The sequence below is a fragment of the Gymnogyps californianus genome, chromosome 13, assembly GCF_018139145.2.
Source record: "Gymnogyps californianus isolate 813 chromosome 13, ASM1813914v2, whole genome shotgun sequence".
NCBI lineage: Eukaryota > Metazoa > Chordata > Aves > Accipitriformes > Cathartidae > Gymnogyps > Gymnogyps californianus.
The window spans coordinates 10334540-10352058 of record NC_059483.1 but is presented as its reverse complement, the minus strand read 5'-3'; the positions used below and the strand labels follow the sequence as shown (position 1 = coordinate 10352058).

The 17519-nt window shown below is 43.9% G+C and overlaps 1 protein-coding gene across 1 annotated transcript in view; it reads right to left on the bottom strand.

The window, feature by feature from the left end:
* Positions 1-5420: 5420 nt before the first annotated feature.
* FHIT (fragile histidine triad diadenosine triphosphatase) overlaps positions 5421-17519 on the bottom strand; it is a 628211-nt gene continuing 616112 nt past the window's right edge. Inside the window, exons 10-11 of the mRNA XM_050904654.1 lie at positions 13518-13621; positions 5421-5914 (exon numbers count right to left, since the gene is read on the bottom strand). Of these exons, the coding sequence (XP_050760611.1) occupies positions 13520-13621 (102 nt within the window). The 3' untranslated portion in view covers positions 5421-5914; positions 13518-13519. The remainder of the gene's footprint in view (positions 5915-13517; positions 13622-17519) is intronic.

Sequence of the window (17519 nt, the reverse complement as noted above, 5' to 3'; positions counted from 1 at the left end):
CCCCCTCGCGCCATTGTGAGCCCAGGGTTGGTCCCAGCCCTAGTTTGGGCTCCCTAGGAATGGCCAGTGCTGCAAGAGGCCCTGCAGAGTGGGGGGCACAGCCTGGGGGTACATGTGGGGGTCTTTGCCAACTCGCTGCATGGGTCGGAGCGAGCAGTTACCTCTGGGGAGCTCTTCCTATGCACCCTGCAGACGTGCGCGTGCCCCAAAACAGACAGAAGTGCCCAAATCCCTAGTTTTACAGGCCACGAGAGTCACAGCAAATGCACCTTTGCAAAAGTGGATTTTTTTCTTCCCCTTTTCTCTGTGCATCCCTGGTGTGCAGAGGTGGGACATGCAGTGACCTGAAGGCTCTGTCCCTGCCCAGGCTGTCCCGGAGAAACGCTGGCAGCACCGCGACATGCCAAGGCCCCTCCACCACTGCTTTTTAATGCCGTTCCACTGGGGCTCTGCTGGGGCTCAGCCGGAGCCTGGGGAAAATGAAGCACTGATTTAGGCTGAAAGGCCAGCGCTAGCTAATATGGGAAATTACTCCAGCAATCATCACTCTTTTCCTGTCACTATGGTGACAAAAGAAATGACAAAAGCCTCAGCAGAAAGAGATAGGGTGACACAAGTAAAGAGGGACAGAGCAAATGCTCGGCAGCTGCGGCCAGGTCAGGGGCAGAGCCAAGGAGGGGACAGGCAGTACTCAAAAACTGCGCCAGAGCCACCTCTCGCTGACGGATGCAGTTGTGTCCCACGTGTCCATACAGGGGTTTGCAAAGCGACACAAGTACTAAGCCCACGTTACACCAAGTGCCACAATCAATGCAGCTACCACAGGCCTAAAAAAAATAATAATCCTGGCTGTGTAAGGCTTTCATGCCACAGCTTTAATCCTAATGCATTAACCATTGATTTTTGCACCTCCTTCCTCCACAGCACTTGTTATTTGCCGCCTGCCTTAAGGACAGGGTCTGCAACCAGCCTGGCCTCCTCCCCGCATTTCAGCTCTGAGCATCGTTAGAGGACACAGCAACAAAAGTGTGCTCTTTCCAGCCAAGGCAATGATCACCTGTGACTGAGAAACACATGTCCAAAAGGAAGGGGAAAGCACAGGGGGACATGCCTGGAGGCAACCCAGGACCGAGGGTTGCAGCTGAAGGTAGGCCAGTGACTCTTGCTGCTCAGCCCCTCATCTCCGCAGCGCCGCTGGTCGGGTTTGCCTTGAGGCCCTTCCAGCACCTACTGTCTCCCCGTGAACACAGACACGGTCACCAGCTCCCAGATGCCTAAACAGCAGGTTTTTGAGCTGCTTGAGGAGGAAGCACGAGGAATCTTGAAGAAACTCCAAAGAAGAAACTGGGCAGTGGCAGCAAAAAGTGCAGGTCCAAGAACAACTTGCCCAGGAATCCCAGCTGGAGAAGGTGCCAGCGGCTTGGTGCCCGTCCTGCAGCAAGACTCCTAGCCCTGGGGGCCAGGAGAAGGTCACCAGCAGATCAAACAGCATCCAATGACTTTGCCAGTTTAAGTGGAATTTTTATTTTCTTGGAGTCACCTTCTAAAAAATGGGGTTGGGAGGAAAAAGGGTGGGGTGCAGGGGGGAGCAGAAGAGGGTGCTGGAGGGAGCAGTAGAGAAAATCTTCATCCTGAAATGCCAAGCCAGACATCCCCCCTGCCCCACCAAATCTTCTTTTTTTATTTTTTTTCCAAGGAGGAAAATTGTATTTTCCAGCCAGCTCTATTCATGAGTGATTGTGCAGAGCACTGCTAATGGGCTATGCCAAGCTGTGGTCACCCTACAGAGCTATTGGCAGAAGAGGTGGCAAGTTGGAGAGGACTACAAGGGAACTCTGCATGATATTTTTTGATGAGCTGATTATTCAGAAATTTCACAAGAGCTGAAATACATCACTCTGTTCTGAAACTCACAGCCCTGCCAACACACAGGACAGCTTAGATGAGCAGCAGCGTTTTCTCCTTCACAGCGCTGCTAGCCTGTACGTTAGGAACCAGATGCAGGAATCGGACAAGGCTTTTCTAGCAGCCATCGGCCACAGTGACAGCAAGAGATGGGGAGTGGATAGGAGGACACAGAAAGCTGAGATAGATAGAAATTATTTAGGTACTTTCATGGCTGTCACTGTGTGTATGTGGGCTTGAAAGTTTTTCGTTAGCTCTGTGGGTACTGGGACATTATGACTTTTATTGCTTTACAGCTAGGGTGTGAGATCACCCCCAGATCCCACGTATATTCAGGTATTTTTATTTCAGGGGGTGCTCAGTCCCCAGCCACACTTCAGGGTGCTGTCACGTGCCAGGAGCTGACCTTGACTCCCCCCATCGCAGCCAGGAGCCTCCATCTTAGACGTCATCCTGAGTCTGCAGCCAAGTCAGGCTCCCACAGAGACCGAACGGTCATTTTCCCCTCTCTGTAACATTAATTAAAAACAAAACACTGTTATTCAAGCACAGGATCAAATGAGAGCCTGATACCTGGGGGGTGGGGTGCATGTGTGCTGGGGGAGGTTAGAAGCAGCACAGAGCCAATTTCTGAAATACTGCACAAAGACTTCAAGGAGCCGACGTGGCACATCCTCAGCCCATCGATCTGTCAACACACCAGCCCCTTTGAGCTACCTGGGGTGGCACCGGCTGTCCCGCGGAGGACCAGGGGCTGCTGCATCTGGAGCAAGAATGATGCTGAATTACTGAAAGGCAATTAAAAAATATCCTCATGCTGTACTCACAGCCTTCGTTGAAAGCACTGTAGAATACCTGCCTGCCTTAGTGCAAGCAGATTTGCTGCAGGACAATTAGCTATCTAAGCTGCCTTTCTGCAAAAAGAAACATAATTGCGGTCCAGATGAGCACACTGGAAAACCAAGCAGGGATGTGCAGAAGCCGGGTGCCTGCGACCTTGCACAGCACAACATGGGCCCATGCTGCTGCCGTGCCAAAGCCTTCACAGCCCACTCCTCATGTTTTTGCCCAGCCCCAAAAACGTACATGCGTGAGCAGATGGCTGCCAGGTGGCCTTCAAATGGGACTGTACACCTGGGCTGCCTGGCATGGCAGGGACTGGGTGCATGGGCTGATGGCGTTCCCATCAGATGTGTGCTCCCAATAATCCGGCCGTTCTCCCGCCCGCGGGACTAACCATGCCCGAGACAGCTCTTCTGCAATTACTGTTTCAAGGCAGGCAGGGGGAAGAGGGCACGTGGAGCCACAGCCTACTGCCAGCCTGGTCCTACGACAGTCACTGAAGAGCACTGTGGCTGAACCACAAGTGTTTTACTAACGAAAACAGAGGCACACAGGCACAGCCGCTGCGGGCCCTTGGAGGAACCGCTCGCTGCCGCAAAACAAACTTTCAGTAATCGAAAAAGCCTGGGAAGCTTGCTTGCGTATAAGGACAGGGAACAAGGGTCCGAGCTGCGTAACAGTGAGCACAGTTAGCTCTGTCTTGTTATGAAGCCATCCCATTGGGACCACTCCACTTGCACCATGTCCATCCAAGCCCCTGCACGGGTGATTTTTCCCATGTTTTCTGCTTTTGGTAGAGGAGCTCAGCACTCTGCAGCACCCCTCAGCCCAAAGGCAAGCCCTGGCCTTGACCCATGTGAGGGCAAGAAATTGAGGTTGGAAAGGACAAAGTTAGTTACAAAGACCATCAGTGCCTTCAGCACAGCATATCCTCACGTTTCCAGCGACTGCATCTTTGTGTGCAGCGCCCTGCCTGTGGAAAATAAAGTCTATAGGAAGTGTATGAATGATCCAGACACCATCCTCAAGGCTCAGGTCTTAAAAAAGGAGGGGTTTACTCCACATACTGCTGCAAGATGTCATGTACTTCATGATCTGCCTTTTCTAATCTCTCACTCCAATCCTTTCTCATGTTCCTCATCTATTGCAAATTCCCTTTTTAAGCTGGAGTGAAGCACATAAATATTTTCATGCTGCATAAATAGGTTGTTTTGTGCATAATGCCACAGGAGGCTTTTTTTAAAAACAGGACCTTTAGTGCTGTGATAACGGCCTCCTCATTTACACAAATGAAATCTTCCATACAGCTCAGCACTCATCTGCTCAGCAGCCCCCATACAAAATGGTTGGCGCAGCGCCCGCTCATCACAGGCTACAGAATTAATACAGAATATTCCATACTTAATAGGAAGCCATTGAGCATCAGGTCTGGAAATACCTTGCAAATGTAACTGATGCTCAGGTTTTCGTTTTAGCAATTCCCCAGCAGCACAACCATTGTCTTCCTTCTATGTGAAATCACAGCTACTTTAAATATTAAAGTGCAAAAGGACAACCGTTTGTGTTGGCCCATTTGCCAGCATCTTTGACCGTCCTGTCTGCTCACCTTTTCTTCTCTGTCACTTCTTGCCCCTGACCTTCATTTCCTGTTTATTCAGCCCTTGTTCAGGGTCTAAAAAGTGCAGACACCATCAAAATGGACTTTTCATTTACTCTGCATGGAAAAAGAAATAGTGTTACAATCTCTACAGTTTTTAAAAGGGCTAATGGAAGATATTGGTGGCCACACTGGGTCATGGTAAGTCTTTGAATCAAACTGGCTTTTCAGGAGCAATATTTTAACAGCACCACATTAAAATCTGGAATCAAACATCAGCAATTTCGCTCTAGTGTTTCTATTTATATTTGAGCAGCACAAAGACTTCAAACCAAGGGACTGAATTCCTCTGCAGTACATAGCAGAGAGAGACTTAGGGAAAATTATGAGAATTCATCCATTGTGCATTTTCATACTTCTCAAGTCAGGTTGCAACCCTTTAGGACAGACTATTGTGGAGCATTTTTATTTGTTCTGGACAGTGACTACACTGCATGCAAAGCACTGCCAGGCTCTGGTTTGGACCTGACCCTGACCTCCTCAAGCCTTCAGGTAGACTCTACACCCTACGGCCCCCCTCAGCATGGCTTTTATTGAAAGACTTGGCACATTTTATTTTCCATCCTGAGTTCAGGGCACACAGAAAGCTTCGGTTGTCGCTTCCCTGCAATTCAAGGGCAAGATTACAGGTGCTTTTTTCATGCATATCTTGCAGACTCATTTCTTCTCTATTCCATCTGTTGTTTGGCTTGCTTTCCTTTATTGCACGTTCGCAATCAACAACTAACCCATGGTGGGTTTCTTCCTGTGCGAAGAACATGGCATTTCTTGCCGAGGGAGCATTCCACATGGGTGGCTCCACCCATGTTGTTTGTTGCTGCAAGCACGACATTCGTGCCAGTCTAACCCTAATGTGATTACTATCCCATCAGCAGCTTTACATATTCATTGATTTGCAGAAGTGTTTTGCATCACCTTAAGCTCCAGAAGCATTATGACAATGCATTAAAAGGAACAGAGGAAGGAAAGATCTTAGGAAGTGTTATATTTCTTGTTATATTACCTTACCTGACAAAACGGTAGCTCTCCAAGTTTATCTTGGCTAGCCTGTAACAAAGCCTTGGTTTTTATGAATTATCATACTGCTAAAAGATCTAATTTTTCTATGATGTAATAGCCCACATACAATAACCACATCAAAAAGCACAACATGGAGTAAACACTTTGTAATGTACCTAAACGCAGTAGCTATCTGATTTTGCTAGCACTTTATTTCAACTTAGGCCAAGGGACAATTTAAAAAGATTCGTTCCCAAGTACACAATTCAGAAAAATATGAGTTACTACTCAGAGCAATATTTTGAATCAGTACTGTTAGTTGTCTTAGCTGAAATGCAACCTTGATGATATCCAAAGGTCCAATAAAATTTTTCATGGAAGAATCCTGTATTTGTAGAACATAATAAAACTGTTCAGCTGCAGCTCCAGGGCCACTGAGAACTGGAGAATGAGGCCTTTCTTTCTGAGGGGTTTCTTATGTCACAGGATATTTTTCAAACACTTTGTTACCTGAGAAATATCAAACATAACAGATAGTTACGTATAATAGTATCTTTGATCTTTGTTGGTAAGACAAAATGTAAGGCTGTTTATTGCTAACGAGTTAGGTGCTCATTAGTATGTTCCAACAGGAAACATTGACAGCGATAGGCAAAAGGAAATGTTCAGTGTTAAATCCACGCACGGCACATTTCAGCTCCTATTATAGCCTGTGCGATAAAGGAGAAAATCCTTGCACAAAACTATTTTAAAATTATGTATCAGAGCAAGAAAGAGGAGCATTTGTTTGATTTATTATCTACTTTTTCAATACAGTTTACTTCCAAATAATACTAATGCCTGCCTTTCACATTGTGCTTTTCATTCCTAACTCACAAAGCACCCTCCAAAGGAGGTCAGGATCATTTTACAAAAAACAAACATGAATTGAAGCCACCTCTATGATGTCCCTGAGTAAGACAGCACAGTCCCCAGCTCTGTTGACCGCTAGTTATAGGAACAAAGGATTAGAAAGGGCATCTTGTGTCACCAAATCCAGCTTCTTACTCTTCAAATCAATTTTGCTGTAATAATCTCATGCAAGAGTCTTTGGGGCACTTGATCTCTTATATAAGCTCCTGCGAATGCTCTTTCAAAATCATCATCTCTTGTATATCCTCATCCATCCTGACCCTGCGGTGAGACTCTACCTAATGCCAAGGTATTACATGCCAGTGATTTGGGACCATCACCCTGAAAATGCCCCCAGTCTCACACACTGGAGAATGAATGGGGTATTTCTTCCCATGTCTGCTCCAATTGTATGCATCTCTTGGTGGTCTATCCTAGTAAAAGACCTGTAGTAGGTGCCATGACAGACCTGGAAGGTGTTCCTGAAGCAGAGAAATAGAAATGCTGAGAGCCTGACAACTGCAGCCGACTGCAGCTGTGAAAACTGTGCAAACCCCCCTGCACAAACTCATGGTGCATTTGTTATTGCAGCATTGACTGCAGGCTTGCAGCAGCCCCAGGTGCTAACGCAAACGGGGCATTTGGGTTACCCCTGCACATACCTGTCCTTTCATGAGCTACCTGCAACAACGGAGCCTCAAGGACGCTCAGTCCAATATATTTCCAATGTCCATCACCCCCTCCCTTTTTCAAATAACTTCTTACTGGAGCAGTTATTAATGCCTTTCCACCTACACAGCCCAGATACCGAAACTCACACAAAGGCAGCTTTCAAGCTTTGAGGTCATGTTCGAGTTGCTGGTTAGAGTGTCTCTCTGGGCAGTTCTATTATGCAGCAGCCACAGCAATAGGATAACACGATACAAACCTTTGCTAATCATTGAGCATGAAGTCGGCTTTTTGCGTGGTATCTTCAGTTTTGTACCTTCACTTCAGAGCATGTTCAGAGCTGGCTTCAATACTCGGAAAATTATTTCAGCTTATTAAACACAAAGCTGTTACCCAACTGTTAGATGAGGGCACGGCCCCCGAACTTGTTTCCCGGGGCTATGCACGAGGCTTGGATCCTTGCTGCTGTTGCGGCTGCAACTCCCCAACCGCCCACTTCTTTGTTTGATTGTCTTTTCTCACTGAAACATATGTTTCCCCTTCCGATGGCATTTTGAGCAACAGTTTCCATTGTATGCCCCTCTTGACTGACAGTTTGATGGCAGCCTGTAAATTACTTGGCACATGTTTTGTGAATCTGCTTGAAGGAGGGTCTGGCTGCTTACTAAGTGCATCCTTTTGCAGCTTTGGGGGCAAGAGATTAGCACCCTTTTAGCACAGGTTTGCGTATAAAAGTACTTGACCACAGTTGATATCATCCTTAGTTGAAGCTCAGCCCTGTCCTGTACCTCGACTCTTTTATCCCAGGTCCTGGGACACAATGTCCATCAGTTATGCTCGGCTTTCCCCATTTTCCTCTCATGCAATGTGACACACATAAAGCTTAATGATGAATCAAGAATGGATCAGACTGAAAATACTTGGTATTTGACAGACAGCCCAGGTAAGCATTCAGGCTGCTGGATGTGCAAGTTCAGAGAACATCTGGCCCTCTGTCAGCTTTCTTTGCTAACAGTAACGCATTTGCTGCTTTGCTTTTATGTGGTACCATCTTGTCTGTGTCTCTGGCCATGATGTTTCTACTGCAGCTATAATTACAGGATCCAAGCAGTGCTGTATGGAATTCATGTACTCTTTACAGCTGAATTAAATGGCCACCTATAGGGAAATGGAAGTCCAGAGAATGAGGTGTATAACTTTCAGCACAGTACGACTTACAGCCTCAAAATAGAGCCCTGGAATAGATGTGAGGGGGACATTATGTTTATGCTGGCCTCCTACAAGAGGAAGACATTTCACTTATAACCATAGCTAACTCTATTGCAGCTTTGTTTTCATAAGAATAATGCTATGCTTCAACCAGAAAAATAATCAACCTCGACGCTGAGGCTGCTGTGCATTAGCACACCACATTTATTTGGGGAAGCCTTTTGCCCTGAGCCTTCTAGGGTGGGTATTACTGCTGTACACAGTCACTGCACTTCTTCTGGCTGTTTACATCTTCCCTTGAAGAGATAATTTAATTCCTGTGCATAAACCTTCTCCCTGCTGCAGAGGTGGTTGGTCTGGATGTTTTACACTTCAAAAATATCAGCAAGGGCCAGATTATGTTTGTCTGTTGGATTTCTGTTGATATTAACTTTCCTTGCATTCCATTGAAATGACAAAAAGATTACTTTATATGTACTTACTGCAGAAAAAAGAGAATTTTGGGTGAAAAAACATAGACCCTATGATCTGATCCATCTTAGCTTTGCTATTTCCAACTACTTAAAGCATAATGTCACACTGAAACGCACACTTGGAGTGCTGCATTCTCTTCTCCTGACAGATTGTTATGATGTTTTCCAAGGTGACCTTCATAAAACATGTTTCTTTTGAAGCTTATATTTCACTCTCAGGTCATAATAGTTTCACACAGACAAGCAAACCGTCAGCTCCTGCTTTCTAATTAATGGTTCTTGGAGACTTCTGAGTGGGGGATATAATTAATAGCACTTAAGTCTGGAGTGCAGAGAAATCTATAGCTGATTACTAGTGTGTGTATTTACTTAGGGATTATACGCAAACAGCTCCAAAGTGCAGCTGTGAACAGCTCTCGACAATGCTCTTTGGGAATTCCCCAGGACCAGGCACCACCTTGAGTCTAACTCCAGTGTAAGCACTCAAAAAATTGCCCTGCTTATAAAATGAGGCTCTGAAACTGAGAAGTCCCTGCCTGCTGTACCCCTTTTCCCCTGATCCCATTCCCCATACCAGAGTCCACAGCATGTTGTGTTTTGTATGACTGCATGGTGATTCTGCTTGCCAACAGGCTGCCTACAGCAGAGGAACATCTATTGCAGAAAATACCTCTGACCACGTCTGTGTTGTCACTGTGGCACCCACCCAGGGGACAACCTGCTCTGTGGTCCACACTGCAGGTACGGCATCTTCTGGGGCAGACTGTCCGCACTGCACGGCATGTGTCCCAGATCCACTCTGTGGATCCACTCCAAGGCATAGTCATTATTTTGTGTTTTTACTCAGTTTAAAGTACCAGAAATAATAGGAGGGCTTTTCTTACAGTAAAGCAACCAAAGAAGGGTGTTGCGAGCCATCTTGTCATACTTGCCTAAATTTAAGGAAAGCAACGGGATTGCTCTGGTGCTCCCTGTCATGCATGCAGCATGGATTGTCAGAGGTGCTGGAGCAAAACCAGATGCAAGCCAAATTGCCAGTTTAAATTCCCCCTGGTCAGCTGCTGCTAACAGTGGTAATTTCCCTGCTGAAGTCAATAGAACAGCACCTTTTCACACATACTGAGATCTTGGTGCAGAAGAGACAGCTGTGAGCCAGGCTGAGTGCTCTCAAAGAACGAGGTAGTCTCTCTTTCACAGTGGGGCAAAAAAGAAAAGAATAAAATTCATATTCTCTGACAAAGTTGAAAAGACTATATTCTCCAGAAACATTGCCAGACTGGGGATGAAGGGAAGAATTGACATCAGAAATCCTGCACGACTGCGCAGCCTGCATTATTTGGAGAGATTTTAAAATGAATTTTGCATGTTGAATGACACAAAATATTCAGATGGTTAAGCAATTAAAAGCTATTGAATATTTGTAACTCAAAAAGCACTAGGCAATAGAATATCACTGTCAACCCCTTTATGCAAAGGGACATTTTGACATCGTACTTAAGACTGACTACTTTTCTAACGGCATAAAAGTATTACTTCAGTTATGCATAAAATAGGAAAACTTCTACTGAAACTTGTGCAGCCTGGTTCTTTCTTCAGAAACAACAACACAGAGTGAAACTGCCTTTGAAGAGAAACATTTTTCATATACTACCTGAAGGTTAGTAACTCTTTTAATCTTTAGCCTTTTTGCTGGCAAGTGTAATTTAAAATGCACAAAACAGACTATCAAAACACTTACCCAGCTATAGATAGTTAGAAAATTTTAAAGGTGCATCTGAAAATAGGCTTGGAAATTAAGATGCTGCATCAAATCTTGCTCTTTGAGTGAGGACTCTTTCCCTGTGGATCCACCTCACAGAGCAATCAGTTATCAAACACAGCTGACAATACAACAGCCAACACTGAAAGAGGAATGGCTCCTAAAGAGGTCAAATCTTGGTGCTACTAAGCAAGAGAGTGACTAACTGGGGCAATTACATATTAAATATCCTATCCACAGAAAGTTTTTTTCCTTTTCTTGTCATCCTCCAGAGCCACATGAAGTTCTGCTGAACTTCAGCTCTGCAGACACAGCACTGTGAGCAGCCCTGCAGAGCCCGCACATGCTGGGGGTGTTCAAGAAGTGACAAGTCCTTCTAATGAGATGGGATACAGTGGCATGGGGACATGCAGTGAAAGACCAGAAACGTGCAACAAATTCACTTACTGATTTCAATTTCATCCACTCTAGGCAATTGTACACATGAATAAATTATTTTAAGACAAGTATTTTCTCAAGGGTGTAAACTTAGCATGGCTAAATGGGGTTCATTTCTTTAAGCAAGTGCCTGGATATTTCTGATCATCTGGGGACTGGTGTAGAAGCACTCAGCCATGGCTACCCAGCCAGCCAAGAGGGATCATCATCAGCAAACGTAGTAGGGAGAGAATAAAGAGCTTCTTGCCTTGTTCAAGTATTTCTTAGGAAAAAGAAAAGTCACCTGCAAGTCCTTCTTGATCAGATAGTCTATAAATACAGGTAAAAGGTGCTACTGTACCTAGTCAAGTCATATAGGAGTTGTGACAGTTGGTGAAGGACTTGTGATAAATGTTAGGGTAGCTGGGAAAGCTCTGAAACACAGCTCAATCTGTCCAGGCTAATCTAGCTGAGCTGGGCTTCTTTGAACAAAACACTTAAGTAGAAAAATAATGCATGAGGCCTTAAAAATTGCTATTTATTGGCTCCAGAACACCCACATTCAGCTCTTTCTGACTTTCCTTGTGCCGCATGAAAAAACTCAAGTCAAATAGCATCCAGGTAAACTTACAAACGGCAAAATAAATCCTTTGTAGGTGAAAAACAAAAATAGCTTCGAAGAAGGATGCATATAACCTTGTTAATTTGCCAAAAGTTTTCAATCTTCATCACTTTAGAAGCAAGGTTAAGAAAGTAGATAAAGGTTGAGAAATTCAGAAGGTGCTCAGATATACCTTTATCTCAGGTTCAGAGCCTTAAACCTCAGAAGCAAAACAATGTCAGGGAGAAGAGATTGACAGGAATGCCTTGTGTTGGGAATCAAGGGTTGGAAGGACTGCCTGTAGTAAGCAAAATAGTCTCATGATAATGATGCCAGTAAGATTTAATTTACCAGTCTGTTCTAGGAAAGGTAATGACCTTAATATCGTGGAGAACTTATCAAGAGGTCATCCATGCAGACACAAGCTGATTTATTTTCATAATAAATGGAAATAAAAGTCCAGCCACATGAATTTGCTTGCAGGAATGAATTTATACCGTCTGTCCAGCTTTGTATTTAGTATCAGAAGAGCCTAAGAACATTTTATTGATATGTGGGGATTTAATTCCAACCCCTTTGGGAATCTCTGCAGAAAAGCATTTCAAATTAATTTCTAACCAGACCAACCCCCCCCCCCCGCCAAACCTACCAAATATATAATGGGGAATAACATCACATTGGAATAGGGATGCGCCATTTTATCCTAAGTACTGTTCATTTACTGCTGTGCCATAGACGAAGTACTACAAAATGTCTCTGTTAGAAGAGTGCTTACATATGTATTACCTAAGGATATGCTCTTTCTGGCTGAGTAATTCATTTTTAAGAAGCATATTTCTGAGAAGTTGAAAAGTGAGTGTCTCAATACAAATCCATCGGCCACTGTGGAAACCTGACTGTGTAGTCCAAACCCTGCTGCTCCAAACCCTGGAGGTCCCTAGGTCCCAGATACCGAGGACAAGTTTCCTTCACAGATAGGAATTACGTGCGTTACATAGTTTTCTCTGTGCCAGTCCACAGAAGTGTTGGCACAGGTAATTTGACTGGAGAAGACAAGAGCATGGTCATCATGCAAGAAAAAATGAAAAGGAAAGAGTCCAATGAACCAGCCCAAACAGAGAAGACAGAATGGCACGGGAGACGAGAGCTGCCACGTAAGCGTGCCACGCGCACACTGTGTAGTTTAGCTCAAGATTTCTCAAGCTGGGCTGCAAGCAGTGAGTCACAGGCAGAGAGGAGGGATATTTATGGGATTTCAGTTCTTCAGAGGAAAAAATATGAAACAGTCAGAAATGACAGAGAAATGAGAGTGCTAGATGATGGCAAACAACATATGGGGAACAGGGGAGAGGGAGCTTTTGGCATCATTGCTGCAGCGTACAACCCAGCGGAACTCATATTGATCTCCGGGGGCCAGTTCATTTCTACTAGAAGAATCTGGCTTCTGGGACTCCAGGTACAAAATGAAAAACTCTCAATTTCTAGAGCACCAACGTTAGTGTTTGCCAAGCGTTTTCTCTTTTCTATTCCTCGCTGCAAATCTTTTTTACTTTTAGGGCAGTGGAAAATTTAGCAGAACAGGCAATTTTCCAGCAGGCTTAATTTTGGAAGTTGAACTGATCAGATGATTTAAGATTTGACAGATAAAGTTAGCATCTTCTTATCCACTCTATAGTCTGAATTCTGCTGGCATTTTGTATGTATAGGTGCAAATGCATATCTGGGTGTACACAGACGCACCAGTTTTCAGCTCTTCATAGAGGTACCAAGGCTATTTTCTGTTCTAAAAACAGAGGGAGGATATGTTAGGTTAGACATTGCTCTTAAGTAACTGCTGATGAGTCTGATTTCCAGATATGCTATTTTTTGCTGTCTGGAAACTAAATGCTCTAGGATGGTACTGATTTGTACAAGAAGCAGCATGTTATTCCAGCCACTGTTGGAGTGCTGCGTCCTTTTGGAAACAACACAAACCTAAGAGCTTTCATTTCTTTTGTTCCACTCTACATATTCCCCCTCTGTCCTCAAGAAGCCTATGGAGGCTTGAACAGAGTTTTGGGTTTTGCAGGAGTAAGTCAATGTGTAAATCATTACCTCTAATTTTCCTGAAAATACTTCTTCAGGATTGCTGCTTCAGCTGCCATTTCTTCTTCTGTCCTCCACTTGTCAGGGGAATCCTCTTTGTCATGTCGTTGCAACTTTTTTGAGGGAGGAAGAAGAAAAAAAACAGTCTGTTGATATTTTTTCTGGGTTTATTGTCAAATTCAGGGCATGCTTGCATGCAACCATATTCCATGTGTCTGTGGGACAGAAGGACCTGGTTATGAAGAGATGAAGGGGGAGGGTTACTAGTTTAGCACTGTGACAGTAGTTAGCCGTCTCTGATGGATTTAGGATGATAACGCAAGGTGCCAGGGTGAATGATAGGCAGTGAGAGAGTTCACCTTTATGAGTTGATGGTCAGATACCTTGCAAGTCTTTGATGCAAAGCTGGTAGGTAAGGTAATAGGGTAACAAACACACTCAGGTATTTTGAAGTGCCCATTACATCAGTGGAGTGAGCTAGGCAGAAGCTGCCTGGACACCTTGTCAGTAATTCACATAAAATTTTTTCTCTGGCTTTTCCTCTGCCTATGGGGCCACCTTTCCCATCAAAGACCTATTGTGATAACAAGGCCCTGTTGCAGCTGTTTCCCACCAGCAGTTTATATCAGTAGTTTTCAGAAGAGATACATTCCCTCCCTGCATGCAAGTTATTAGTCCTTCCTTGCCCTTGTTGAAAGTGAGACACATCCCTGGTCTAGAAACAAAACCTGTTATTTTAAGCATAACTATATTTCATTGATGACTTACTGGGGAAAAAGATCAAAAGTATCTGAAATATTTAATTTTTGCATATAGCTTGCATAATATGTCCACAAAAATAAGTTCTATCCCATATGCAGTAAGTATTAAATGATATTATCCCAAACATGACAATTTCAAATACACCCTTTGCCTCTCCAGAAGAAGGCAGAAGCTGATGGTTTTGCTGCTCTCCAGAAGAAGGGAGTTCTATTTTATGGTAAATATAATGTGCCAGCACTTGAGTGACTATTTGTACACATGTCCACTCAAAGAATGCCTGACACTCATCAAGGGAAGACTACATTTACAAAAGACAGCAGAAAAATTTGCATTAACAGCTAAAGTATTGAGATTTTCAGTGTGTCTCTAGGTACAGAGCACAGCACAGATTGTATTAACAGCATCAGTGCTTCTGAGGAACATAATAATACCAACTTTTTGTTAATGTCACAAACAAAGTTGGAAACTAATGAATTTACACCTTTTGTTCCTGGACAAATTTTAGTACAGAAGATGAAGCAGTGAAAAAACAAAGATGAAGCAATATTGAACCCGCCAAGCACACTGCATTACTGTGTATGGCATGTTTAGCAATAAACTAGGATTGTTAGCATACATCCAACTCACAAATACTTTTATTTGTGCTGTGTTTCTCCTACTCTGAATTTTGCTGCCAGCTATAGTCCTATGTAGTTTTACATTCTGCAGCACAGATTTCTTCCTGCTCAGCAGATGAAGCTGCATTAGAAAGCTATTTCCTTTCATGCCAATATGATACAGTAGCTGTAGGCAAATTAAAGTGTATTACTGTTCGACTAGTAGAGGACTAATCTTCATTGTTACATTAGCTCTAGGTGTGTTATAAATCCATCTTGTAATAATGCTACAGAATTATAGAGAAAGATTTAAAAGCCAGGAACCGGTACAGTGTATACACTGTCAACACACATCCTTTGTGTCTCTGTGCCTGCTCTCACCCACTGTACACACCTATACGGTGTATAGGTACCACAGCTGAGCTGGCAATGAGAGGGAGTTACAGGAAACAGCATACATCATCCTGTACTTTCCATGGATGGCAAGCACTTACGCTTCACAAGGGGATGCACCAGGACAAGCCAAGTGGTGGTAAATCAATTGTCTGTCTGAGGTGTGAGCTGTTTTTCTAAAAAAGCAATGACTTGCTCATTCGACCTAGCATCAGCAGGAGATACAGCAGGTAACAGCTAGAAGGCAAGGGAGGGCAGCCCCTGTTCCTCAAGGTCTCCTTGTTTAACCTGCAAGAAGTGCTTTTAGTGATGTGATTTGGCTGCTGTTCTCCCTCGCTATCCTGTTTCTGCGCAACCCAGGTGAGAGCTGACTCCAGGAGGAGACTAGTAAAAGTAAGGATTTGACTTGTAGTTTTTATTTTTATTTTCCCTGTTCAAAGAAACTGAAGTGAACAGTAATAAGGAGGCATATCCTGAAATGGCTGTTGTTGTTGTCTAAATTAAAACTGTGTGAAGTCACAGACCATGGTAACTTCTCAAAGCTGGCAAAGGAGAAGGTTTCTTTTGCTACATAACTGCTAACCTTTAAAAATAATCAATCTTTGACTTAAGGTTAAAACAGATATACGGGGAACAGCAATGAATTCTGAAACTTGCCTGGAAATCCAGCCTACTGCAGCAGCCCTGGCTCCCAGTACACAGCCCGCAGTACCACACAGCAAGCCCCAGCCTGGCACGAAAGCACTCAACACAGCCTTTCCGTGCTCTGCCATGGCAGGCGTTCACACACACCTCATACGGAAAAGATGTATCCACGTTTTGTGGACACACTGGGTATGACGAACAATAGGCTGCGGTGTTAAATCACTGCCATGGCCAACGTATTCATTGTTCAACTGACTTACAGATGAATATTATTTCAGTATAAAATTGCTATGTCTATCTGAACAGGAGCCCAGGACTATTCTGCGTTCAAATGTCAGTAGCACGACTCTTACCATGTCAGTAATTTCTGAAGTGCAATAAGCAATTATCACCCCAATGCCACTTAGTTTCTGATATTATCTAACCACCACTGCAGAGATTTGGAAAACTGTCTCTGGTGGCTGCCTACCCTTCCCTGCTACCACCATCCTGCAGCTCCAGTACAAACCAAACCATATAGCTAGTCACTTTGAAGCACAACAGTTAAATTATGGATAACCTTGCTAGATGATGTTCTGGATACTAAACATTACGCAGGTTCAAGATCAACAGTACCAATAAATGGAAGACAAATAAATTAAGGGCTGCTGATACTACCTCTAGCTCAGGGATTCTACATGCCACAAATTAATGGAGGCTGGAAAGCACAATGGAGGCACATCTGTGCACCTCCCCGGTTCTTCAAATCTTCTCTTAGCATCTGCTAGTGGTCTCCAATGGTGACAAGATGTCGTGATCATGGATGGGTTCGGTCTCACCTGTTTATTTCATGTGTTCTTATGTAAGGTACTTGTCAACCAGGTTCAGATCTCCAGTGAGGGCCTCTGTAAGCAAACGCTACTTTATTTAAACTTTTTTTTTTTTTTTTTAAAAAGAGGCTAAGAAAGCCTCCATAGTATTTTGGCTGAGTTGTAAAGCTACTTTCAGGAAAGAAGAATGTACACATTTCAGTATTAAATTGTATTGATTTAGAATTCAGGTGGGAAACAAACATAACAGTTGATACTCATTTCTAAGGGACTTCTGTGCCTTAGAGTGTGTTCATATTCACACGCACATCCAAGTCTCAGCCGTGCATCTTTAAAAACATCTGACACGCTATTGAAAGTTTGGATTATACAGGGGAAGCAATGCTCTCTTGCACCTGGAGAACACTCCAAGGTTCTGCTCAAAGTAAAGGGAAAAACTCTATGCCAGCTATCTATCTGTAAAAACTAGTGATTTCCCCTTGTTTTTTCCCCAGTCAGACAGAAAAAGCTGGAGAGCTTGAGCTGACATCCTTACTCAGATATATCCAAACACAGAGTAGCTTGAAGTCTGTGATACTTTCTGCAAGCTCTGAAAAGGAAAAAAAAAAAAAAAAAAAAAGAAATCTTATCCAGAGTCCCACATCATCTGCCTGATGTGATTTTCTGTGAGAGAGGTTTTGCCCAGATTTCCCTGGACAATCTGAATAGAGGGGAGACTGACTGATCCACATCCTCTCAAAACCACTTTGGCTACCTCCTCTACGGTTCCTGGGACAAGGCTTCCATATTACCCAAAGGCCCCTAAA